At 42.6% G+C, this 26800-nt stretch overlaps 1 protein-coding gene across 1 annotated transcript in view; it reads right to left on the reverse strand.

Moving 5' to 3' along the window:
• Positions 1–26800, reverse strand: part of GRIP1 (glutamate receptor interacting protein 1) — a 236442-nt gene that overhangs the window by 3572 nt on the left and 206070 nt on the right. The window contains exons 22-26 of the mRNA XM_027771356.1: positions 24512–24668; positions 23556–23667; positions 22888–22932; positions 17293–17526; positions 2458–2604 (exon numbers count right to left, since the gene is read on the reverse strand). Of these exons, the coding sequence (XP_027627157.1) occupies positions 2458–2604; positions 17293–17526; positions 22888–22932; positions 23556–23667; positions 24512–24668 (695 nt within the window). The remainder of the gene's footprint in view (positions 1–2457; positions 2605–17292; positions 17527–22887; positions 22933–23555; positions 23668–24511; positions 24669–26800) is intronic.

Raw genomic sequence — 26800 nt, forward strand, 5'->3', positions numbered from 1 at the left:
CGGGACGTGAACCGCGGTCGACTACGTGGGAGTCCAGCGACATAGCCATTACGCTAACTGCTGGTTCCCCCTCCAGCAGCTTTAAACTCACACTGGGTGTGTGCGCGTGTGTGCCCAAAATCCCGAGAGGAGAATGGAGGAGAAGGGATTACAGTGTGGCCATCCCCCTGGGGAGTGATTTCTCGCTTTCTGTCTGTCTCTCTGACAAGCGCACATGCCCTATAGCAAAAATCTCTCCTTAAAGAAAGCCTCCGTAGGTCTGAAATACATGTCTTACCCATACTCACCTCATCTCTTTGTGATCTTCCTCTTTCCCACCTCATCCCCATCCACTCAACGATAATGTGAGTTACCATTATGTCATTATTCTGCCTAAGAAACTAAGATGCCTCCAGAATAAAGTCAAAGAGCTTTATCACAGCTCTCAAGGCCCTTCACACTCTCAATCCAGTCTATTTCATAGCTTCGGCGTCCATGCGAGTAGATAGAAGCCCCAAGGAATAGCTTAGGAAGACACTCCTCGAGGGTAAGCAACTGTTGAGTTATTCATTCAGCAAATATTAGTGTTTGTGAAAAGTAAAGTGTCCGCAAGCACCAAGAACAGGACTAATTGTTTTACTGCTGAGGTACAAAATAGCCACCACTGTCTAACTGGTCAGTGAGGATGTGCTTCAGTGAACACACCTGGGAAAGCTAAGCTCAGTGGAAGCCTTGCACCCTGAGGGTCAGCCGTTTGGTGATAATGTCATCCCAGCTGAATGCACTTCTTCTTCTTCTTTTTTTTTTGGAGAGATTTTTGCTATAGGGTGCATGCGCTTGCCAGAAACAGAGACAGACAGACAGATAGATAGAAAGCAAGAAATCACCCCCCCCCAGGGGGGATGGCCACGCTGTAATCCTTTCTCCTCCATTCTCCTCTCAGGATCTTGGGCACACGTGCACATGTGCCCGGCATGAGTTTAAGTCACTGGGTCCAGGACTCAAACCGTGGTTGACTACATGGAAGTCCAGCGACATAGCCATTACGCTAACTGCTGGTCCCAATGCACTTCTAACACAGGTCAGCCCGTTCCTTTCCCGCAAAACACTCTTCCTAAAAACTGTCCATAGTACCAGGAATTTGCATTGCTGAATGAAGCTACACCTGACTACAACAGTACTGCTATACCAAATAAGCGAGGTTCACTTTCTCACTTGCTCACTCTCTGGCAAGCACATGTGCCCTATAGCTTAATTAATGAATGAATTGGCTAAAAAGAAAAAAAGAAAGAAGAGCCTGTTGGCTCTGAACCTTGTAAGATTCCCTTTCTCTAAAACTTTTCCAGCCCCGTCCCTCACCTGCCTAACTTCTTAACCTTTTGGTCTTATGTAGATCAGAGGTTTTCAACTTTCGCTGAAAAATCGAATCTCTTGGAAGAGTTTATTCCAATGCCCAGAATGATTAAATCAATATCTCTAGGACTGAGATACATCAGTGTATTTGAGTTATAAATGTTCGCTATTGTTTAGTGTGCACTTGCCAGAGAGTCTCGCCCATGCAGTCAGCCAGGTAAGGTCCAGCACCTTAGCCTCCACGGCACCTGTTGGCCCCAGAGCCAACATACTTTTATTCTATACAGTATTGACCACTTCTTACTTGACAGGCATTGTTTCTGGATCTGGGAATAGAGTGCTGAGTGGAATCCCTGCCTTCGTGCAGTGACTTCTGGTGAAATCAGTAAACGAATAACTAGAATGATGTCAGGCTGAACTGTGAACAACGCAAGCTTTGTAAGGGAATGGAGAGTGACAGGACCATTTTAGATAGAGTGATGGGATAGTGGCATTTGAGCAGAGACCTGAGAGAAGGGAGGGAGCAGGACCACTGCAAGGTCAGGAAATAGCAGGTACAAAGTCCCAGAGGGCAAATGTGCTTGGTACATCAAGGAACAGCAGTGAGCTATGGGGGGCAAATTAGGTATGTGCTTCTGTGACCGAGAGCCAGGAGGTGGCAGGATATGCCATTCCTGAAACACGTCTAGTTGAGGCTAAATGAGAGAGGCAAGCGAGACAGTGGCAGCGGAAGAAGCCCAGTCACAAGGGCCTTGTAGGTCACAGTAGAAAAGAGTAGTGGGAAGGACCAGACTGCAGGGAGTCAGAGAACTCCACAGTGTTTACGTGATTGTTGGATTATCGTGGGAGATGGCCTGTGGCTGGGAGGGGTCTGAGGAGTCTTAGATGACAAAAGACGACTTCGAACTCAGTGCCAAAAAACTGATTAAAATAAAAAAGAACCCCAGAGAACTTTACAAGATGTGATAGGATGTAACCATCGGGAGATCTGAAACGCCTTTATTCAGCTGCTCACTGCTGCTGATCCCATCATCTTCATGAGAAGGGATATATGAAGGAAGATATGAAGGAAGTTCCCAGGTACGAATTAGTGGCAAGGCATTAAAATTCCACCTGGCGGCTTACCTGTAAGAGCCTGTCATAGGGCTTTAAGCCACCAAGATCTCCTGGCCCAGCTGGGCGGATATTTTTGACATAGACTCCTTTCTCCAGCAAGCCATCTGCTACACTGAACCCAAAGTCCTCCATGCCAGAGTCCTTGTACAAGGTCACCTGCAAAAGAAGAAAAAAGGGAAAATTTAGCTTGTGCTTCTGAAGCTTTCTGATGAGCCATTTTTTCAAACTAGTTTCAGTAGCATAATGGCTTTGTAATATAAGCTAAGGCAGCTCCCCCCACCCAATCCTGCATCTCTTTTCCCACTCTGCGAACACTCCAGCAATTAGTAAAGTCCCATCCAGAACGGAGGAGGGAAAAGGACAACGGGAAAGCCTTGGTATCTCTTCCCGTGCTCGCCGTCATTGGGGTGTGGAAGGGAGAATTTCTCCAGCACAGGCTGACTTCCGCTGTTTTCCTGGATGCCCTGGGATGAGGAGCAGCCAGAGGCAGTCCTTGACAATTGCTGAGATGTCAAGGAATAACCCTAAGGCCTTTCCTTCCTCTCCACCCCTGCCTGGTACTGGGCTAAGTACAGTGCTCAGTGTACCCTCTTTCTTTGAGCAAGTCAATGAAGTCCATCATTTGAGTTGCTGTGGCACCCCAATCGGTACCATCCACAAAACACTGAAAAGACTGGGAAGGGTTCTGTATCAAAAGCATGGCTGGAGGACGTGGCTTGACAATCTCCCTGGGTACATGAGCACTTGTCTAGGGTTTGGTTCAGCAACACATGGCGTCCACGCTTCACCAGGGTCCTCAGCTGGTTCTCTTTGTACCTAAAGTCAGCTACTCATTCCTTCACCTGACCACCTGCAAGAGTTATTCTGAAGCTAAAAGAAGAAATCATTTGTGCAGTCATTAAAGGTTTACTGAGTCCCTACCATATTCTAAGCACAGTTCTAGGCGCTTCAAGCAGCAGTCAACAAGACAAAGATGAACCTGCCTTCAAAGGGAGAGCACATGAGTGTGTAACGGTTACTGAACACCCCTGGTGCTGGCTCCGTGCCTGGGGTGTCCTCGGCACTTCAAGCTTGTATACCTCTTTACAGTGGCCACTGTTTTTATTAAGGTCTTCTAGATGCTCTCCACAAAACAAACATGCCCACTACAAGCAATGATTTGGAATGTAATATTATTTTTTAAAAATTCTCTCTCTTGGAATCTGAAGATGACAAAGCTGTTACATGATTGGACTCCCACATGGCTGACAGCAGTGTGAATCCCTGACCCAGTGGCTTTAAACTCACACTGGGTGCATGTGCGTGTGTGCCCAAGATCTTGGGAGGAGAATGGAGGAGAAAGGATCGTGGCATGGCCATTGCCCTGGAAGTGATTTCTCACTTTCCTTCTCATTGTCTGTCTGTCTGTCTCTCTCTCTCTCTCTCCAGTGAGCACACATGCCTTAAGACAAAAACCTCCTAAAAGAAAATAATTCTCTCATTCTTTCTCTCTTATTTTATACATCTAATGAGTAAATAAAATGCAGTCTTCTAAAGCAGTAAAAAAAATTCAGAGCTACACAAGGCAGAACATGAAGATTAAAACTTTCACAGCATTCTCTTAAAAAAAAATCAGTTATTTTACTTCAGAGAGGAATACATACTGAAAGACATTCAAAAATAGTTGGTGGATTTTTATTCTACTGGACAGAGTTAAAATGTCGCCTGGGTCAGTACTGGTCATTACTGTATTAAAAGTAGGAAATGCGAGCCCACAGAGGTGCAGTAAGCCGCCCAGGGCCTCAGTGGTAATGAGTGGAGGCCGTGTCTGTCTGACTCCAGACACCAAGTGCATAATCCCTATACTGCTGCTCAAAACGCTTCACTTCACTGATTCAGGGATGCCGGATTTTCTTTCTGCATTTGAAATCTCTGAAATAGCACTGTGGTTTACTGTGGATGGCATGTTAGAGTTTGAGAACTATGGCATGCTGCCATTCCACCACTACCTGCATCCTCCCCACAAGTACACCAGAAGGAAGGGGTCAGGATCTTATTGCAACTTTGCTTTAAAAGATAAGAAATGCCCCTCGGTACCTCCTCACTTTAAGTTTCCTTTCTAACAGGAGCATCTCTCAGGAAGCTGTCAAAGATCAGAGTATTGGCCAGCAGGTGGCGTAGTGGTTAAGATGTGGGACTCCCACATGGTTGATCTTTGAGTCCCAGACATGACAGTTTGAAAATCATGCCAAGGATGTGTGCATGCATGCCCAAGATCCCAGGAGGAGAATGGAGGAAAAGGGATTGTAATGTAGCCACCCCCTGCCAGGGGGTGATTTCTCGCTTTTGTTCTCACTGTCTCTCTCCAGTGAGCATATGCACTCTATAGCAAAATAAATAAATAAACACATTAAATACGTCCATCTCAGGCCCCACCCTAAACTGACTGAGAATCTGCAGATAGATATATTGTTTGTTGGGGTGACACTCTTCTCAGGTTCAGACCATCACTGTGTGCTTGAGAATGGATGTAAATGTGTATACATGTGTGGTGGGCCAGCCAGTGGCATCGTGGATAAGATGGCTGGGTCCCATAGGGCCGACTGTGCAGTTTGAGTCCCAGATCCAGCAACTTGAAAAACACTGAGTGTGCACACACACATGCTCCAGATCCTGAGAGGAGGGAGAAATGGAGGAGAAGGGATTGCACTGTGGCCATCGTCCACGATGGAAAAGTGGGGTGATTTCTCACTTTCTTTCTTTCTCCTCTTTCTCTGGAGAATGCACACATCCTCTGGCAACATTTAAAAAAAATGTGTATGGAGTGGAGCAGAGAAAATAACAGGGCACAGGGAAAAAAACAGATACAGCGGTGACCAAAACACAAACTTTGTGAGTTTTTAGTTCAGTGAACATAGCTAATTTAATGGTCATAACAATCTTTTGACATGGTCAAGAATCTTTTTTGTTAAGTGAAGTAGCATATATAAAATTTTTAACCTGAAGAAGTACCTGATTTCTGTGTTAGAATCATGTTTGTGGCACTCAGTCATACCAGAATAGAGTATTAATCTAATCTCTGCATTACTAAATAAGCACCTCATATTTATACAGGTATGTGTGCCTGTGTGTGTGTGTGTGTGTGTGTGTGTGTGTGTTTGTGTAGCTAAGTAAAATTGACCTTCGTCTGATGTGCACACTGGTGATGCACTGGGAGAAGCACATAAGCTTCTAAACACATGATTGAGAGAGGAGCACAAAGCAGAATTCATTAGGGGAACACGTCTTGCTGGTGACCTGGGCTCTGGTATGTGGCAGATGCCACCCTCCCTCCAACCCCCAAGCTCCTTGAGAGCAGAAGGGATCTTTTTTTTTTTTTTTTCATTGATAGGTTCCAAACCCCAATAGTGCCTACCATGTAGTAGGGTTAATATTTGTTGAATAGGAAGAGCTCTTCTGACACATCGAGTTTAGAAACCAGCCATCACATGGTGGGCCTTTACGAGCCACTGCAGAGAACATGAGTGTGAACTAAGAGGGATTCATTCCAAGGTTGAAGCATCCTTCCATCCCTCACCGAAGGCCCTGCTGGGATGAGCCAGGCCTTCCTGAGACAGGAACCTGGACAGGATGAGTCTTTAATGGTGCCATCATGTGGCCATTAGAAGTGAGAGCACTTCTGATACTTTGAGCCAGGCCTGTCCACCTTTAGACAAGAGGAAACCCAGACTCTTGGGTAGAAAAGGAACTAAGATCGAGGGTCCTCCAGCCACAGATGCTAGACTTCTTGCTAATAAGCCTGTGGGACTTGAGTGAGTAGTTTTAAAAGAAAACAGGATGCCACACCTCTCCCAATTCTGTGGAGCAAATCATAGAGAGACGGAAATGAAAAGCTCAGAGAGGGACAGAAACTTGACCCAAGTCGAACAAAGAACAAGTGACAGAGAATCATTTCAAACAGGTTTCGTACTGCAATGCTTAGACCTGTCTTTACCTAGCATGTACTTGCTTAATAAATATACTTTACAGGGAGGAATATTTATACTCTTCCATAATTATGTTTTCACTTGAAGCCGTAAGATAGGTGCTTCCTGCCTCTCTCCAAGAAAGAGTTAGTTATTGAAGGAAGACAGACTTTTTTTTTGGAGAGGTTTTTGCTATAGGTCATGTGTGCTCACCAGAAAGAGAGAGTGAGACAGAGAAACAGAAGGCAAGAAATCACCCCCAGGGGGATGGCCACGCTGCAATCCCTTCTCCATTCTCCTCTCAGGATCTTGGGCATGCACGCACATGTGCCTGGCATGAGTTTAAGCCACTGGGTCCGGGACTCGAACCACGATTGACTACCTGGGAGTCCAGTGACATAGCCATTACGCCAACTGCTGGTCCCAGAAAGACTTTTTTTTTTTTTTTTTGTAATGGAAAACTCTCAATGACAGCACTCCAAATCCACAAATTCTATATCCATAGATTCAACCAACTACAGGTTGAAAATGTTCATTGTTGCCGACCTGCACTATATAGTCAGACCTAGATGGTTGTGTCTCTATTAAAGGTGGATTGACTTGTATTTACCATGTATTTACCACTCAGATCTAACTGCCATCAAGAGCTGGCCACATACACTTCCTCTAACTTCTTTTTATCTACTTTGGGCAAGTATTTAAAGCAAATGCTCCCCCTCCTGTCATTTGACTCTTAGATATTTCAACATGCATCTCTAAAAAGAAAATGACCGTTTTCTTACATAACCTCAATGTCATTAATTCACTGGCCAAGGGGACTCTTATATCCTCCAATACCCAGTCCATAATTTTCCCACTCGTCTCAAAAAAAAAGTTTTTAGTAGGTTCGCTCAAGTCAGAATCCCAACAAGGGCCACCCATGTCTTCTATGTTATCTCCTAAATCTCCACTTATGGAGAGTACATGCCCGCCCTACTTCCCTTGTGCTGTTGACTTCTTGCCAAAACTGTGTCACATGTCCTGTAGCATGTTTTTCCATTTTCCACCCTCTCTAAATGGAAGCTAGTCCTGGGAACTTGACTTGAATCGGGTCAGCTTTGAGGAGGAGCGAGATGGTCATGAATAGATTGGGGGTGGTAGAGTGTTTCCTGTGACATCACATCACTCAGGGCCTGGCGGGCCTACTTGGGGTGGGTCCAGGTGGTGACAGCCCGATTCATGCATTGTGAAGCTCCTTATCACCCTCCTACAGTTTTATCCATTGATGATCATTGGCAGCATTGATAATTCCATTAAAGGCTGCAAAGCGATCATCTTGTCCTCATCCTGTAATATCATCTAGCCGCTATCTATCTACTAGCTAGAATTGTTTTGGTAAAGGAGAATTTTCCTTTCTTCAGTTAGTGCTATTTGGTTACCCTGAAATGCAGTCTATATAAGAGACGCAGAATGAAGGCTAATTCATTCTTCTCAATTTCCAGACATGGAATTAGTGTGCTAAATACTTCCAGTGGTGTCCCAGTGAACAATTTTTTCAAGGGGAGGAAGGGAACTTCTGTAAAGAATCAATACAATCTTGATTTTTAAAAATGTAGTATATGTATGTTTCAATCAGCTACATCATTATTCTCTGTATAAATATTTTTATCTTTGACCATGAGGAGTCCTTCGTGTTGCCTCTAGCACTCTTCTTCTTCTTCTTTTTTTTTTTTTTTGAGAGTTTTTTTTGCTATGGGGTGCATGCATTCACCAGAAAGACGAGACAGAGAGACAGAGACAGAAAGCAAGAACTCCCCCCCCCACCAAGGGGATGGCCCCACCACAATCCCTTCTCCTCTATCCTCCTCTCGGGATCTTGGGCACACACACACATGCACTGAGTGTGAGTTTAAGCCACTGGGTCCGGGACTTGAATCGCGGTCGACTACATGGGAGTCCAGCAACATAGCCATTACGCCAACTGCTGGTCCCCTTGCTCTTCTTTTTTAATAAAACTGTATTTTTGTTTTATATGCCAGAGGGCTTGTGCACATGCATGGACCAAGAAAGAGAGGGAATAAAAAGATAGAGAAAGATAAAGCACCCTTCAACAGGGCTTGGTCGCGCTGCAATCCTTTTTCCTCCAATTCTCCATCCTATTAGGATCCTGGGAACACAGGCATGTGCCTGGCATGCAAACTTCCAGGGCTAGAACATAAACTCTGGTCGGCCATGTGGGATTCAGCTTCCTGTGTGCAGCACTTAACCACAGAGCTACAGGGCTGGCCATCTAGTGTCCTTTTGATAGCTTCTTTGCTTTCTGGTACAAGGTGTCACAGACTTGCTGTGAATATTTTCTGCGTCAACCTGAAATTAGCCATTCCTTTAAGGAGCCTCAATTGGAGGAAATATTGCTGGCTTACATTTAAGTCCCATCCTTTCTATCCCCATGCTCCTTTCTCAAAGGGAGAAAGAGGAAAATAGAAGGAAAAGGTAAAGATAAAGATGAAGTAGAAGAGAAACAGAGTAGCTGATAGGATGGTAGGAGAGTAGCTGGAAGACTAAGATGTTCGGGGCCCTGTTTACTAGTGGATAAAATTGTTAGAGAACGAAAGAAGTGCCATGCTTCTAGAAAGGATCTATGGACTCTGAGTGAATGAGTGAATGCTTGCTCGGGGAATATGGCCTTTCTGATTGCAAACAATAGGAGGCCATCAGATGGGTGTGTGATGTGATAAATGTATTATCCAAATTCCAAGGTGTTCTGTCCAGCCTCTGGTGTCATTTAGTCATACCCACCTAATCAATACCAACACCAACCTATTCAGGAAATCCCTTTATTTTTCCAGTTCTTTAAAAAAACAACTCTCTCTAAAAAATAACTTTCCTTGTTCCTTTGCCCTAATAAACTATGGGGATGAGAGAGGCTTAGCAGATGCACACCTGGTATGGCTCTCCCTCTCCGCCTTGATTCATATCTTTGTCTCGAGTAGCTATTCTGTGCATGCTGCAGGTGACCCTCTGCTGGTCAGAAGAGTCACATAAATTCTCTGTTGTGGTCTCTGCTTAAGTGCCCTGCTTGCTGTATCTGTGGGATCTTCTGTCCTTTTGTCCTTTTCTGTCTTTGTTCCTGGCCATGTTCTCTCAAAGTGACAAGCAGCACACCTAGGCGGGAACTATCACCACCGTTCCTAGAGGCAGGTCTACTCTCCTAGCATCTCAGTTTCACTTTCAATCATGCCAACAGCTCATTGAGTAACTGGATTGGGATTAAGAATGCATTCTTGTGGTGCAGCTGGATGTGGAGGTCCCAAAGCCCAAGCTTGCAATGAGTGTTAGTAATTCCTCTTTGGTCTTAGATCAGAGGCATGTTTTCCAACACCGTAAACCAGAATCCATTTTGGGGGACATAGGGTGTGGGCCTGGAATAATAATGAAGTTCTTCATTGCTTGGTTGGCATATGATTCTGGGATGTCTGCCTCACAGGCCAGAGCTCACAAAGGTAAAAGGCTGAGTGGCACCTTAAACTGCCAACACCAATCAGTGGTAATACATTAACCACAGCCTTAGGGAGGGAGGCTGACCAGAGCAGGTTAGCAGATGAACTCATTAACTGTCAAGTTACAGTTATTGGCTGAGAGCGTTGGCTCTCCTGAGCCTCAGACTTTATGTATCTCTGTGGAAAATTCTTCAGGACAAGAAACTAATAAGTGGTTTAACTAGGAAAGCAGTCTGTTTCCCTAGAAAGCTTTTTTTTTAAAGCTTAAAGACGCTAATTTTAATAGCTAGCTCTCTGGTATGATAATAGCAAGTTAATAAAAATGAAATTATTTAAAAACCACATAGAAGATAAGATTCTGGGGGCCAGCAAGGTGGCATGGTGGTTAAGGTGCTGAACTCCCACATGGCCAAATGTGGTTTGAGTCCCGGACCTGTTGGCTTGCTTTCTCACTTTCTCTCTCTCTCTTTCTCTTTGTCTCGCTGATGAGCGCATGTGCCCTATAGCAAATTAAAAAATACTAATAAATAAAATAAAATAAAAATTATTTCAAAAAATAAAAAAGAAGATGAGATTCCCGAAGGCAATTATTCACAAAAATGGGGAGCATAGCTGGGTGCTCTCAAGGGAACAACAGTAAATGGTGCCATAGAGCCCTGTTGGTATGGAAACTGGTATTGGTCACTTTGGATTTATTTCCTGTGCCAAAATAATTTTAAGGATCTGAAATTTAAGTTATACTTTTCCCTCACAGACGAAACCTTTATCCAGGTTCTTTCTTACATCTGATTGCTTTTGAGCTCAAAAACTCTGTGTAGCAAACTCATCCCCTGTGTACTAATGAGGACACTAAGCCATGAAGCAGCTGAGAGACCGACTTGCCCAGTTAGAATGCATAAGCTCTAGGATTCAATACTAGAATATCTGACCTCATTTGGGTTCCTTCCACTAAATGATGCTTTTTCCCTGGACATATAATCTCCTAGCTGGTCAAACAGCCTTTATTCATTTCCAACTTCCCAGCAAGCTAGAGATAAATAATTGATCATATCTGCAACATTTCTTCTCCTCAGAGCCCGTCTGTGGCTCTCCATGAACATCCGCACAAACTCCTGCTCACTGTTCCGAAAGCTCACCGCCCTGTCAGGCGTCCTCACCTTCGACCCTAGCCCAGCTGATGCGGAGTTTTTCTCATCGGGTCTCTATTCTGTGCTGACCACAAGATGTCTCTGGAGAAGTTGGGTTATGAACATAACTGCAAGATTTTTCAGTTCTAAAAGAGCTAACAAGCCTCTAGGAACACAACACTCCAAGCGAGGCTATAGTTCTACAAAGCTCAGTTCAATTTGAACTATTCGTCAGCATGTGCTGCAATTGCTTCTAACCCTCCCGGGAACAGAAGCTTTAGCAGAAGGCAGAGGGCAGTCACCACGATTCAAGTTCAGCCTTGTTGTATACTTCTAAGCAAGACTACTCACATGTCTGAACAATGTCCTAGAGGCAAAGATCAGAAACCCAGTGCTTGTGTTTTCCAGTTCTGACACATGTGAAAAGCTTTCACTGCAGCTTTCAATTGGATTTTAAGGGTTCATCTACTCTCTTGAGTGAGTCACAGCCATCCAGAAGCAGTTCTCAAGCCCTCGACAGTCTGCTTGTGGCTCACCTCCTCTCCTAGTGGCCTTACAGACCAAATCTACACATGCGTGTTAGAGCTGGTACCGGTTTTCCTGCAAGTCACCAGGCATTTGGGTTTATTTTTGGCAGACACCACTGGGGTAGCTCTGTTTCTTCACACCTGACAATTCAAGTAATGTTGGCTTTGAGGACAATTCAATACTACCCGTGGGATTAGAAGAAAGAAAAAGTACATAGTCTTCCCAACTGCAATCTTCCAGCCCAAGAGGAAGCAATTTCAGCTTATGCCACTAAAAACTCATGGATTTTGAGACAAATTGGGTCAGAAAGGCAGCTGCTGCCCTTCTGTCTGGGGAGTCTCCTTGGCAGAGGAGAGAAAGAGACAGCTGCTTCAAACATTGCCTCCTCCCGTTCTCTGGCAACAGCATGGCACCAAGGGCTAGGAAAACCAGGGCTCAGCAATGAAAGAATCAGTAGCTGGGATTTTGGCTGTAAATGTGAGCAAGCCAGGGGGTGACTTGGCACTTAGAGAACTGAGCCTGGATCAAAGCAGCACCGCAGTCTTTAAGATCTGTGACGGACTTAAGTGCTGCTTTCCTGATTCATCCTAGAGCATCTTCACACACCTATCATTTCACACGAGAACAAAGAGAAAAGAGCTAGATTGTTTTCCAAACTCTCCAGGAGATCAAACCAGGTGGTGGGTAGCTGACAATCACCTGGTTGTTGTCAGCTCCTTCACTGGCCTGTTCCACGTGCCCCAGCTGCACTAGGTTGGCAGGGTGTGGCCGAGTCCCAGTTCAGGCATCTACACTCAGGACTCCTGCTGCTGACTCACAGTGCCTGCCCTCTTCTCAGCCTGGGCCTTCCGTAAGAGCTCCGGGCCAGCTAGGACCTGGCCCTTCTTCACCTCTTATCTCTTTCAAACTTCCTCTGCCTCTTACTGACCTCCATTCCCCTTAGATCCTCCCCTTCCTACAAGGGTCACTTGTAGCTCTGGGAGGGAGGCATGCCCTTCACCCACCACTGCCTGTGGGCCTTGGGGGCCAGGTTCACTGTCATTCAGGAAGACCAATATGCCTGACCAATATCCCAGTGCATGGAGCACTACAGTTTTGGTTTTATTTACTTATTCCAGGGATTGCTGGCATCTGGCATTACGAAGAGCCTTGAACCAGGAAAGAGCTCTGTACCCCATCTTAGAGAAACAGATAAGCCCTGCATGGACCATTACCGATATTACTCCTGTCTAGCCCTGCTAGACAACTAGCATGGCAGACAATGGTGGAAGAAGGGGTCTAGATGGCTATTCTTCAAGCACCTGGGCTTAGAGAAATAGAGCAACCTTGAGAGAGTGACGCCATTTGTCAGTGAATGTCCAGCAGATAATATACAATTTTACCACCTGTAAGTAAACATATTTAAATGCAAAAGAGTTGCATAAGGACATCAGGGAGTGATAAATAGTCCCTAGGCCACAGTCAGACTGAAGGGAAGCAGTTAATATTTCTGAAGACAGGTGGTGGTAAATCTAGGACAGAAGTGATAAGACCAGTGATCGAAAACTGAGAAAGAAGCACTAGCAAGCCTGCCTGAGGGTCGTGGGAGTCTTAGGACGCAATGCAATGTTTTCAGTTCAGTTTGTTCTGCTTAGAGCTCTGACTGCAAAAGTGGATGGCAACTTGTAGAAAAGTGATAAGATGCAAATTGAGTTGGTTGGTAGATTTGCAAATGATTTCCGCCCCTTGGAAAGATAACCTCAAAGGCTTTGCTTTTATTCCTCTACCAGTCACTGAGTAGCTCTGAGCCTAACTTAGACACTTAGACATCTCATGCCAACATTCTCCCCACCCCCAACCGAGCTATCGATACACAATTTCTTTATCCCATTTAAAACAAGCTTTGTCATCTGCTGTCTTTCCTTCTTAATAAGTGAAACAAACACTTTTGACATGAGTCAATCATTTGTACATGAATTATCACGTCGTAAGCTTTAAAAAGTGTGTTTTAATAGAATCACAGACAAGGGAGGCTACTGGAAATGATACTTTGTGAGGATGGGGAGGGCTGGATGCCATTACTCACTTAAAACATGCTACCCACACTTCAACCCTTGTCTCCCAATTTCGTGTTCCCTAACATGTGCTGATGGTTTCACAAGGACAGAATGTATGTAGAGGCTAGTAACCAGACCCAGGTAGAAGACGGGTTCTCAATCTAATGTATAGCTCCATCTAAAGCAATTAGCTGTCTGGATTTCATGTAAGTCTGGGGTGCTCAGGAGATCTCATTTTCTGAGTTTCTGGCACTATAAGGCTAAGGCAAGATTCTGAACGGTGGTGACTTAAGAAGAAAAAATGCTATGTTTTAAAGTCTCTTTCCTGATAATAGGTGACTCTACCCTGTCTTTGCTAAGTGAGAAAACGAGCTTACGGAAGTGACATGGCTTGACACAACCCAAACAGGGACCCGGTAGGCCACGAAACTGGTGCTTGCTCTAGTCTGTCACTCCTTGCCTGAAGAAAGAGAAGCTTGATCTAGCAATGAGTGACAGACAAAAGCCAGAATTCCACCTATTTCCTATGTGTTCTAGTGATTTCTATGTAGACAGTTCCACACTAGCTGTTTGGAGAAGGTCTGGGCCTGGCATGAGGACTGACTGATCTTGAGTGCTCACTCCAAATATTTAGTGAGGGAAGAGGCAGGTGCAAGATTTGTATTTTCATTTTATAGTTTCCCCTAAGGCTAAGCCTATTTCCGAGTTGGGAGAAACATTGCAAAAGAAGTTGTCATTAAACACCAAAAATGGCATTCAAAGGAGTAAAACAGCTTTGGTGTATGAAGAAGAGCAAAACTCCCCTCTAAAAAAACCTAGATACACTGAAAATACCAAGTAAACTTGGCTGGAAGAAAAGCTGATGGTAGCAAAGGCAGGAGTCAAAAAGAGGGCATGTATGAGCGACTCGAATGGTTGGGGGCTCTGCTACCAGTGGCTATAAATAGAAGTAGGTGCTGGGAAATTAATTTAAAAATCTTTCTATAGAAAAAGGTAAATAAAAATAGCTGCATACAGTTAAAAAGTATAATTTCACTGACAAACACGAATGACAGAAGGAAATGTCAAATAAAAATTTTTTAAAAGTTCAAATGCTCTGAATGTGGGGAACTTTCTTACTCCACAAAAAAGTTTTTTTTTTTTTTTTTTGGTTGGTTGTTTCTGCCTTCAGGTGTACAAAGAAGCGAAGCTAGAATTCACCTCAGAAATAGATGAAGTGGACACAAAAGAGACTTGAGCTTCAGAAGGGAAAGAGGTTATCAGGGAACTATAGCTAAGATCACAGGCTTCTTATCTGCAAAGAGAAAGAATCTGTGATAAGCTGGGTGCCAGCCAGAACTCATTTTTAAGATAAAATGCGGAAGCTCCAGGGCTTACGATGCAGCCTTATTTCCTCTTTAACCTGCCACCCAGCTGCTGCCTATAATTTCACCAAAACAGAATAATCACCTCCAGTAAGAAAAGAACCTAAGGGCTTCATCCTGTCTTTAATCCGCAAAACAACCCACTGAAGGGGTTGCTAAAATGTTAATTCTTGCCCTGCACTTTGCAAACATGCTGACAAGGGTTAGGGGACTGAATACCAGTCCTTCTGCTGATGGCTAAACTGTGCACTCTGGCTTGGGTTATCTTCAGCTTGGGGAAGGGTGTCCTAATTTCTAATTCCCTAGCTTCCCTCTCCATGACCCTACCTCAAGAGTGCCTTTTCCTAATTGTTGCAAAGGTTTTGTGCAGGCTAGTATCACCCCAGTGGGAAGATAACTCAATTCCACCAAGTCACTGTAGTTTTTCATACTGGGTAATCTTCCAGTGTTCAAAAGACACCCACAGGGAGGACGACAATTACACCTTCACTCGGAGATACGTAGCTTTTCTAATGACCATTTCTCCTCTCAAGCACTTCTAAACTGACGTGTGCTAAGCAATGAACACTTTGGGTGGCCTATCAGTAACTGAATTCACTTAAAAAGAAAAGAAACCACCACGTGAGCAGGGGTCATTCCAAGAACTCCACAGTACTGAGCCACCAACTCCTTGCTGTACTTGCACTTACCCCGAGCGTTTTTCTTATAATGTCCACGATACCACTTCATTTCCAGAGCTGTGTTTTGTTGGGGATTATTTCGGAAGAAAAGTGAAGCTACGTGGGAAATGCACTTACCACCAGCATTTAGGGGAAACGACTAAAGTGAGGGGAGAGAAAAGCATCCCATTTACTAGATAAGTTGGCTCATCTACATCTGTGACCTTGTGGCTTTCTGAGGCACACACTGCCATGCAAAAGTTCCAATTAGCTGATCTACTGCCACTCAGTATGCTGGTAAGTGGTTGACACTTCCTCTCCCTCTTTCTTTCTTTCTTTCTTTCTTTCATTCTTTCTTTCTTTCTTTCTTTTTAAACAATATCTGTTTTTTAAGCAGCATCACTTTTTCAAAACCTCAGTTATAATAAATTGTACATTCAATTTATCGTCGTTATAATAACTTGTACATTCAATTTATTGTCATTATCATTGCTAAATGCTTTCAGGGCAGAAGGGATAGGAAGATGGGTCTTTTGTATTCCTGGGCTATCAATAATCTTTTCAGGAGACTGTTTCACTCCAGAAGGAAAAATGCATCTACTTTATACTTGCTATTTCTCTAGCCTATAAATGGGGACAATACATACCTGCTGAAAAGAGCTATTGTGAGGGCTAAAAATACACAGTACACAGCATATAATTGGCAATCAGTACTGAGGCTGTGATGTAACTCCCAGCGGGGCAGTGGTGGGAGACAGGGCCCAGAGCGGGGTGTCTGGGACACAGGGACAGCTCTCTCATGAACAGATTGGTGCTGGGCCTTGGGAGGGAGGGGCTTCTCATAGATTAGTTCCTATGAGAGGGACTGGTATAAAACCCATGGGCCACCTGACATCTCTTTTCTTTGCTTGTACCTGCTTTTCTTCCTGCTTCTCCAGGCCATGTCATGATGTAGCACCAAAGGCTGCTCTTCTGGGAAAGACTAGTAACTAACCCCTCGTTCTCAAAAAGAGTGAAGTGAGTGTGTTACTATTTTAGACATCTCTATATATTAACAAAACAAAAATCACTAGCTGTAGAAAAGAAAACCTGAGATACCTCCCTATGCTGCTCTGAGGCCCAGGGCCATTTCATAATGTCCACATGAACTGTGCCAGCAGCTCTGGAACTGAGCAGTGCACGCTGTAGTGAGTTCTCTCCCATGAAGTCAAGAGGGACAGCGATAGTCACAGATGTAGCCCAATGGGAACTCTCCCTGTCCTGGCCCAAGACATCTAACCTCTCTCCAAGAGAACTTCACATCTCCTGAATAACATAGCCATCTCCTACAATTCAGTCTTCCCACACTGAACTTCAGCCCTCTCTTCATGAAGCTCTGAGAGTATGATGTTTAGAAAATCCTTCCACCGTTCCCACGAGGTTGGAATAATAGACTAATTCATCAATGCTCCATGTAACACTGGAGTCTCAAAGTTTTTAGAAAGTTTTGGCCATGAATACATGTTCATAAACATATTTCTTCAAAGCCAGTGCCCTGTTTTCCAGGATAACCTTCCAGGGATTACGTTCTGAGGATAAAGTCTCAGCTCCAGCATCTTTCCTTGGCTGAGCTCGGGGGGGAACACCATTGCCACTTGCATCGGGCATTCACACTATGTAGAATGCCTACAAGTCTGACCACAGAGAAAGAAGAGAAAGTTGCCTGACCTTGTGCAGCTCCACAGGAGTTGGGGACATAATCTCCTTTATTTCCTGTTTCATTTTTCTCAGGGTTATAGACTTCCTGCCCACGTCTGAGGGCAGGGTGTTGCTCCGGGTGGTCTGGCTATAGTGCGGCCGTGAGCTGCTCCGTTCCTGAAAGCTGGCCTGTCGCCCCAGTTGACTGCGAGGTGTTGGGGCCTCATGATTCAAACTCATCGTGCTCCCCGACATGATTGTTGCCTGTGGCATTGATAATTTTCAGAAACAGTTAAGGCATGGACTAAGGAAAGGTTTGGTTGCTCAACATTAAGCACATTTCTCCCCTTGCTCAGTCAAAATACAGTCTCTTCAGGGCATAATCAAAGGCAGGAGAATGGACATACTAATTGAACTATGAAAGTCTAGAAAACGCTTTGCAAGTGACATTTATAATGCACATCTCAAATCCAATTTAAGTACTTAAGCCACTGAGTTTATTTAATCAAATACCACCCCTGGCAGTTTTGAGGCAAATTGAAAAGCTCTAACGTTTGCTTACTGCAAACTACATTTTAAGCATTAACTTTCCACTGAGTGGGCTCAAACAGATGGAATTCATGAGGCCACCTTCAGTGTATCTTAAGAAACGAACCTCTCAATGGGACCAGGTTACCTTTATTTGTAATGCTGCATCCAGCTCCAGTTGGCTGGAATGAAATGATTGATGCTAAAGCAAGGGGCTCCCCTCAGCTTCCTACCTAGCACTTTATGTTGCCCATCCTTTGAGAAGTGGCCTGCTCCAGAAGCTTGTAGGTGGCCAGGTCTCCGTGTGATTTCATACACATCAGTGTTTCTTGGAAATGGTCTACGTGTAGATTCTCAGGTTAAAAAACAGTCATCTACATGCTATGGGACTCAGCCCTTTGCTCAAAAGCAGTGAGACTTGGATTGGATTTTTTCAGTGAATTGGATAGCTTGTTCAGTTTCAAATATGATTCCTGTGTAATATGCGAACAGTGGCAAGATTAGATCCTAAAGGTGATTGAGTCTCAGAACTGGGCCGAGAAAGGATTTGAAACCAGTATCATGTTGAGGATATTCATTTCTCATGACTAAAAGATGCTAAATTTCTGAAAATATGCCTATAACCAGTTCTGTACCTGTAGATAAGATGGCTGTTTTATAAACTATTATCAGTAAATCTGCCTGAAATCAGGGAAACATAAAAACAATATATATGCTGCATGATCTAGTTATTTATGTTCACACCAATGCTAAAGGTAACAGAAGTTTCATTTATTGAATCCTTTCAATGTATTCACTCATTTAAGCTCACAGCACTCTGTGAGGTAGGCACTAATTTATGAATGAGGAGACTAAGGCACAAAGAAGTTGACCTACCCAAAGTCATGAAGGTAGTGAAAGAGCTGAGGGCACTATCTAAAACCACTGACCAGGAGGGAATAGTGCAAAGTGACAGAGTTCACAGCTGTCGTCTAAGGTTTCATAATTCCAAAATTTACCTGATATTCAGGTATACCTGCAGTACTAACAAGATCTTTGAGGGGCCAGCAGATGGCATGGTGGTTAAGGGCACTGGATTCCCACATGGCCGACCGTGGTTCGAGTCCTAGACCTGGCAGCTTGCTTTCTCACTCCCCCTCATCCCCACTCCCTCTCTCTGTCCTCTCTGGTCAAATTAAAACAAACAAACAAATTAATTAATTAATTAACTCTTTTTAAAAAAAAATCTTTGAAGAACAACCTGGTATTGGCATGTATATATATATATATATATTTAACAACTCTGTTGAAAAAGCAATAAAACAAACATCAGTAGCCCAACTGGATCGGTTCTCTCACTGGTAATTTTTTTTCTTTATTCATGAGAGATATATGAGCACACTTCACAGGTTCTGGTGTTGTTGCAATCTCTTTCCTCTAGTCCACTAGCCAGCCAGGTCTTGAGTGTTCTCATGTGTACCTGGCATGTTGACGGGTTAGGGGATTTGAACTGTGGTTGATGTGGGATTTGGCTTCCCTTGAACAGTGCAGTGCATTACCACTGTGCTATGGAGCTGGCCCTCTCACTGATAATTATGAAAACAAATTCTAACTATAATAAAGACCTTGCTGATCATTGAGTAGTACGAAGTTGCCCCTGTGTTGTGTGTAGAATATCATTTATTACTTAAGTTCTTCTTCTAGTATAGATGATATAATTATTCCTCCACATTTCATTTAAGGAAAGGGATGTCCGGATAAGTTAAGCAACTTGTCCAAGGGATTGGAACCCTAATAATAGGATTCTAGAACCCTTGTTCTTGACTACCTAACTGTACTTCTCAGTCATATATTAGGCTGGCCTGTATAAAAACTCCTTCTTAGTAGGTAAAAAGACCCCTAGTACTTAACTAAGTGTGGGTTATCCTTACTAAGGTTTATTTCAGATACAAACTTTTTTATGGAAACCTTTCCATCACTAGCTGTGTTGGTGTCAGGAGACACCTTTTATTTTGTGGCACTTGCTCATATATATCATTTTTATGTTTAATCTACTACACTTGACAGCACTCAGTGACAGTGTTCTTGCTGTTATGACCAGCCATCTTTTATTGCACCTACTAAGACTAGTTAATTTCTTTGTTAATATCCAATCCATTTTTTAAAAATTCATCTTTCAGAGGACTAGTAGGACATATGTGGGCAGTGAAACACTTAATCCCTACATGTGGGAGACAACAGTTTTGCTTTGATGAATTTTAGCTGCCATAAAAGTAGTTACAAATTGATTTAGAAAAGGTCACAATAAAAAAATGAGAAATAATAATTCTTTAGTTCATGTTTTTAAAATGTGGTTTGATTGCTTTATTTAAAGTAAACTTGGAGTGAATTAGTAGTGTCTAAGAAGGATATGAAAATTAAAATACAAATTCCAACATTAAAATAAACATTAAAAGTGAATTATTTGAAATTATCTAAGATTTGGTTTGGCTTCAGGAATGTATTGCTTGTTTTCATTTACTATAGTTCATAATTATACATTCTTTTCAAGGAAACTTAGAGTTCTCTGACATTCAGGTAAACCTTTTCCCTGTATTGTATTAAAAAAAAAAAAGGTTAAAGCAGTGTTCATTATGAAGAAAGGAAAAAATAATAGTAGTTAATTTTTACTGAACATTTTATTGAATATTTGCTAACTGTAATGTTCTTTGTTAAGTACCATATAAGCATTTCTCATTAAAATCCCCATATTTTATAGAAGAAATATCTGGCAGAAGAGTTTAAAAACGTGCCTAAAATCTTAGTTCAAATTTTCTCTTTCTGTTAAAGTAATACATTTTTCAGTGCTAATGTTGAACCTAAATAATTGTTATCAATAGGGAAAATGACAAATAACTTAATTTTTGTTTTTATTTCAATTACAATAATTTTTTTCATCTGTGCTAATCTCTTGCATTATTAATGTTCTAGTGTATTTTAACTTTTTCTTTTTTTTGCAGAGGTTTTTTTTCTATAGAGTGTGTGCACTTGCCAGAAAGATAAAGACAGAGAGACAGAAAGCGAGAAATCACCCCCCAAGGGGGATGGCCACGCCGCAATCCCTTCTCCTCCATTCTCCTCTTGGGATCTTGGGCACGCACGCACACGTGCCTGGCATGAGTTTAAGCCACTGGGTCCAGTGACTTGAACTGTGGTCCACTACATGGGAGTCCAGCGACATAGCCATTATGCTAACTGCTGGTCCCTTAGTGTGCTTTAACTTTAATACAGGACGTAAATGTCACATGTAGGAAGCTAGCTCCAGTAACATTTTTTGCATAATAATGCTGTCAATCAAAGGACTGGAGTTTATTTAAACTACTGATAGTAGGTGAATATTCTTTGTGATAAGACTGTAAATATAACTCTATGAATTTGCCAATCATTTTTCCTAGTTGAAGATTTTCATTTCTTTTTGGCTTAAAGAATCAGTCAGATTGTTTCTGCATTTCTGATTTCAAGGGTCATTCCTGCCCGGAGCTATATTAGAGCAAATTCATAGGTGATCATGACAAACTTACACGCTGATGGGTGTTATCAATATTTGCATGAGATAACTCAGTTATTGGGTAGAAATGCAACCGCATTGTATTATTTTTTATAGCATCTTTTTTTTCTCGCTATAGGGCACGTGTACTCTCGAGAGAGAGACAGAGATAGGGAGAGAGAGAAATCATCCTCAGAAAGAGGGCCACATCACAATGCCTTCTTCATTCGAATCTTGGGATTTGGGGCACACACATATACATGCCCAACATGTTTTTCAAGCCACTGGGTTAGAGAGTTGAACAGTGTAGGTGGACATGTGGGATCTAGTCACCCTAACATCCATGCCACTTGCTCATCTTACATCCTCTTTTTTATGTAATGCAAAAGAAGCTATATGATGAATAACTTTTTTTCAAAAGAGAAGTATTAAAATGCAAAACGAAAATGGCGCATGAACCAAAACATGTTTCCAAAAGCAGAGGTAGGTTCGAGAATTGTGAATTGTGCTAATTATTCAGTTTAGGGCCTGTCACTCATCATTCTACACACAGGAGGTGGTAAAAGCTTAAATAAGCCAGGTGGTGCTTAAGTATTCTGTTCTTTCTGAAAGTTGTATGAAAAGGAATCAATTGCTAACATCTTAATTCATCTAAATTTTATAGGCTCATCCATGTCCATGTCCTTTAACTGTGCTCTGAAGCTGAAATTCATGCCAGGTAATATTATGATGTTTACAAGTTCAAACTAATATTGTCCTTCATAATTGTCTTTGCAGATTCACAAAGATTGGAATCACATAAAATATCCACACATGCAACTGAGAAGCAAAATAATATAAAGATGAGTAATCATTTTTAGAATTGCAAGAGTTTCACCCAGTTATGCCATTCGCATTCCTTATGGTGACTTGGGGGGGACCTCATATGACATCAAAATAAAAATGAGACTTTTGCCATTTTTGTTTCTTTTTTACAGCTCAGAAAATTTAAAAGAACATAAAAGGAAACTGTCCAGGGCTTCCCAGACTAAAGTGTGAATACTGTCAGCAAATTCATGACTTTGGTTAAAGAACTCACCAGGAGCTCAGTTATTATACTCCATCTTGTATCTCCTCAAATTTACACCAAGTTAATATGGAATCAAAATTTGCAATGCAAAGCAAAATACTATGTAATATTTTGGCCGCTTATCAGATTGACTGGCCTTTTTCACCAGCTGCATTGTCATCTACCTTAAGGGCAAAAGAAAATGAAATAAAATTTCCTCTTATGTTCCTCTTAAAGATCAAATTAATTCCTATACCAGGTACAAATGAAAACATGCCAAAAAAACCTTTCTAAAGCAACTAAGAGAATGAGATGCGCCACTGCTGGGAGACTTAGCTCACTCCTTAGCGATTTGGTGGGACACGAGTACAGTCAGGGTTAGCAGGGAGCAATGGCAGAAGCCACAAGTCAGTAAGCTTGGGGGGTGGAAATGGGGAAATAAATATTTTCAACTGCATTGTATAAAATCAAACTGCTGTCCAGAAGGCAAGGGGGCAGGGGGGGCAGCTTCACAAGCAAAAATATAAACATAAAGAGTAGCTACCAAGAGAGTCATGTTTCTCAAAGACACACGCCTGTCAGCTTTCTCCTGTGAAAAGGGGTTAAAGCTTTTAAATGAACTGGTGTGAAAAATGCAAACTCAAAAGGACCAAAAAAAAAAAAAAAAAAAAAAAAGAAATGAATGTAGAAACAATGAATGTAAGTAGCAGGACCAAGGCTACCTCAAGTTCTCTCAGAATTCCTGATTGTCCACAGGTTTCTAAGTCTTCCAGTGCTTGGGACCAGAAGTTCTCCTCTTGCTCTGCCTCGGCACTGTCGGAAGTCCCTGCAAAACTGTCATCAAGAAGCAAAGTCTGGGTTAAGAACTTGCCAAACACATACTCTTTTTCTGTATCCAGAAACTCTTTCCTTTGTCTAACAAAGAAAACAGAAAGAGACTCATTTTGGATCTGATTTTCTTCCAACCATGGCCTCCAAGCAGCCAACTCCAGTGGGAGGAGCTTCAGGAAACAAAAGCAGAACTAAGGCTGGTGGGTACTCTCACTGACTGCCTTTCAGATTATTCCTGGCTACTGAGGGAGCTGCATCCACAAGGCCCTACTGGAATGGAATGGGACCTGAGGCTGTATTTCCTCTGCTATATCTATGGGGAAGGATAAATCAAATTCTTCTTGTAGAAACAATGAATGTAAGTAGCAGGACCAAGGCTACCTCAAGTTCTCTCAGAATTCCTGATTGTCCACAGGTTTCTAAGTCTTCCAGTGCTTGGGACCAGAAGTTCTCCTCTTGCTCTGCCTCGGCACTGTCGGAAGTCCCTGCAAAACTGTCATCAAGAAGCAAAGTCTGGGTTAAGAACTTGCCAAACACATACTCTTTTTCTGTATCCAGAAACTCTTTCCTTTGTCTAACAAAGAAAACAGAAAGAGACTCATTTTGGATCTGATTTTCTTCCAACCATGGCCTCCAAGCAGCCAACTCCAGTGGGAGGAGCTTCAGGAAACAAAAGCAGAACTAAGGCTGGTGGGTACTCTCACTGACTGCCTTTCAGATTATTCCTGGCTACTGAGGGAGCTGCATCCACAAGGCCCTACTGGAATGGAATGGGACCTGAGGCTGTATTTCCTCTGCTATATCTATGGGGAAGGATAAATCAAATTCTTCTCTGAGAGAGAAAAAAATGTGATTTCCTCCCTTAGAACAATCATTATAAATAAGTGCTGTTGCTTCTTACAAATTTCCTTAAAATAGATTGATAAGGAACAAAATAAGGTCAAATATAAAATAGACTGCTAAAATAGACTCCTTTGCTAAAAAGAGGAAACCCTTGCTATATCATCTTTTAAAAAATCTAACAATATAAAACACTGTTTAAAAGAAAGGAGAGGCAGCTAATTGTCAAGAGTGAGGAAATCTGCAGAAGGAGATTCTCCCAAGTACTACTCATCTTTTCATTAGGGGAAACCTAGCTCTCATTCCACTGTGTGGTGGGGCCCAGGGTATCACTAGTCAAACACATTTTAGAACCCTGCCGTGACCAGCATGGATGAGTATGGTGGCTTCAAGAAGCTAACGCTGACAGTACGTGCCACTGGAAGTAGAGAAGTTCAGATCTTAGCCAAATGAGCACAGAGTTGTCCTGGACGGACAGCACTGGATGGAAACCTTACCCACTGGCTGTAGACCGGTCCCAGTCTTCATTGCTCAGCCCCACATCTGGATATGTCTGGCTGCGAGGCTTAGTGACTGGAGACAAGCTGCCTCTCTGTTTTGGACTCCTCCAGTCATAGGTGTTGAAATTGTATCCTGAGGCCTGAAAACCAGTGCCTATAATGTAAACAAGGTGTTAGGGTTAGGTCTGAAGATCACTTAACCCACTGAGAAGTGACATTGTTTGCCAACAGAGGGATTGAATAACAATAGCAGCAACAATAACCACAGTGAACATATAGACAGGTTAAGCATCTCTAATCTGAAACTCTGAAATCTGAAATGCTCCAAAACCTAAAACTTTCAAGTACTTATATGATGCCACAGGTGGAAGCTTTCACATTTGACCTCATGGGACCAGTTGCTATCAAAATACTACAATACAAAAATATTGTATAAGAATACCTCTGGGTCCCATTCCCAAGATATCTCATTATATATATGCACTGGATCCCATTCCTAAGATATCTCATTATATATATGCAAATATTCCAAATGTGAAAAAAAAAATCCAAAAATCTGAAACACTTCTGGTTCTAAGCATTTCAGATAAGGGATATTCAACCTGAAGACAGTGGGTACTTCTCATGCACCCAGGACTTCAATAAGTGCTTTACTTATTTACTTAAAATTTTTGGCAGAGGGTACATGCATTCGCCAGATAGAGACAGAGAAATGGAGGAAGAGAGAATGAAAAAGCACCCCTGACGGGGCATGGTCATGCCACAACCTCTTCTCCTCTATTTCTCCATTCTGGATTTTGGACATGCAGTCAGATGTGCCCAGTGTGTTTCTCAAGCTATGGAGTGCAAGACTCAAACTTCATGGTCTGCCATGTGGAAAACAGCTGCCTTGACCACCATGCCATGAGCTGGCCCCTAAGTGCTTTATTTATATCACCTTATTTATTCATCATCTTCTTTGGAGAAGAACGCTGGGCATGTGCACTCAGCCCCTTGTTGGCTTTCTCTGGGTTCATTTTCTCCATGGCTGTTATACAATGGTAAGCAGGCATGGGTCCCTGCTCTTGGGGCACACTCAGCTTGCTGGACACAAAGAAGCCAACGCTGGACACTTAGCTGACTGCAGCAGACTAAGGTGCCCATTAGAACATCCATTCTCTCCTTTCCCTTAGCATCAGGACAGCAGTTTCAAGGTGGGCTTACTAAAGCATTATTTCCTAGGCTCCCTCAAAGCTAAGTGTAACTCTGTGAAATGTTCTTGCCAATGGCATGGCCAAGGGACTTCTGAGAAAACTTCTTACAATCCTCATTGCTCCTCTTGGAATGCAAATGAAATAGCTAGAGCCCCAGGAACTTGGACCATGAGGTGACCTCAAAGATGGAAGCCAAGTGCTAAGCATAATAGAGCAGGAATATTTAGGATCATGGGTCCATGATGACACGGCGGAGTTGGATAGCAGCTGTGAAATGCCTACTTCTTTATAATTAAAATCACTGTATTGTTAGGTTTCTAGTTCTATTTAGCTGAACCAAATGTAACTCATTGGTAATCAGCAGGGTGATGGTGATTCTACAGATTTGGTATCTCTCTCATTTAAGTCCCAACATCAAGAAAAATAATATTTCTTTTTTTTGTGGTGGGGGGAGAGGTTTTTGCTATAGGATAGACAGAGAGAGACAGAGAGACAGAAAGCGAGAAATCACCCCCCAGGGGGGATGGTCACACTGCAATCCCTTCTCCTCCATTCTCCTCTTGGGATCTTGGGCACGCACGCACACGCGCCCAGCGTGAGTTTTAAACCACCGGGTCCGGAACGCGAACTGCGGTCGACTACATGGGAGTCCAGAGACATAGCCATTACACTAACTGCTGGTTCCCAAGAAAAATAATATTTCTGATTTAATTGCAGGACCAATCCAGATTTTCTAGCAAAAACATAAAAAATAAAATAAATGCTGATATTTTAATCCAAAGGTGACTAAAATTTCTATTTCTCAAAGGATTAGAGTTCATAAAGGAAGGACAAGATTAACATATTTACAAAGCAAGTACTATTAAGGTACCAATTACTAAAGCTTGCTTAGAGAACAGTGAGAAGTTTAGGATGTGTTTGGAGTAAAGCTTTTTCCAAAGAAATGTCAGGAGATGAAACTGGTAAAGTAGTTGGGGATTAGATTACAAAAAACTCTGTATTTTATTATTATTTTTTGGGAGATTTTTGCTATATAGGTACATGAGCTCACTGGAGAGACAGAAAGTGAGAAATCACCCCCCCTCCCCCAGGG

This window comes from Tupaia chinensis, unplaced genomic scaffold, assembly GCF_000334495.1.
Source record: "Tupaia chinensis unplaced genomic scaffold, TupChi_1.0 Scaffold000208_1, whole genome shotgun sequence".
Lineage (NCBI taxonomy): Eukaryota > Metazoa > Chordata > Mammalia > Scandentia > Tupaiidae > Tupaia > Tupaia belangeri.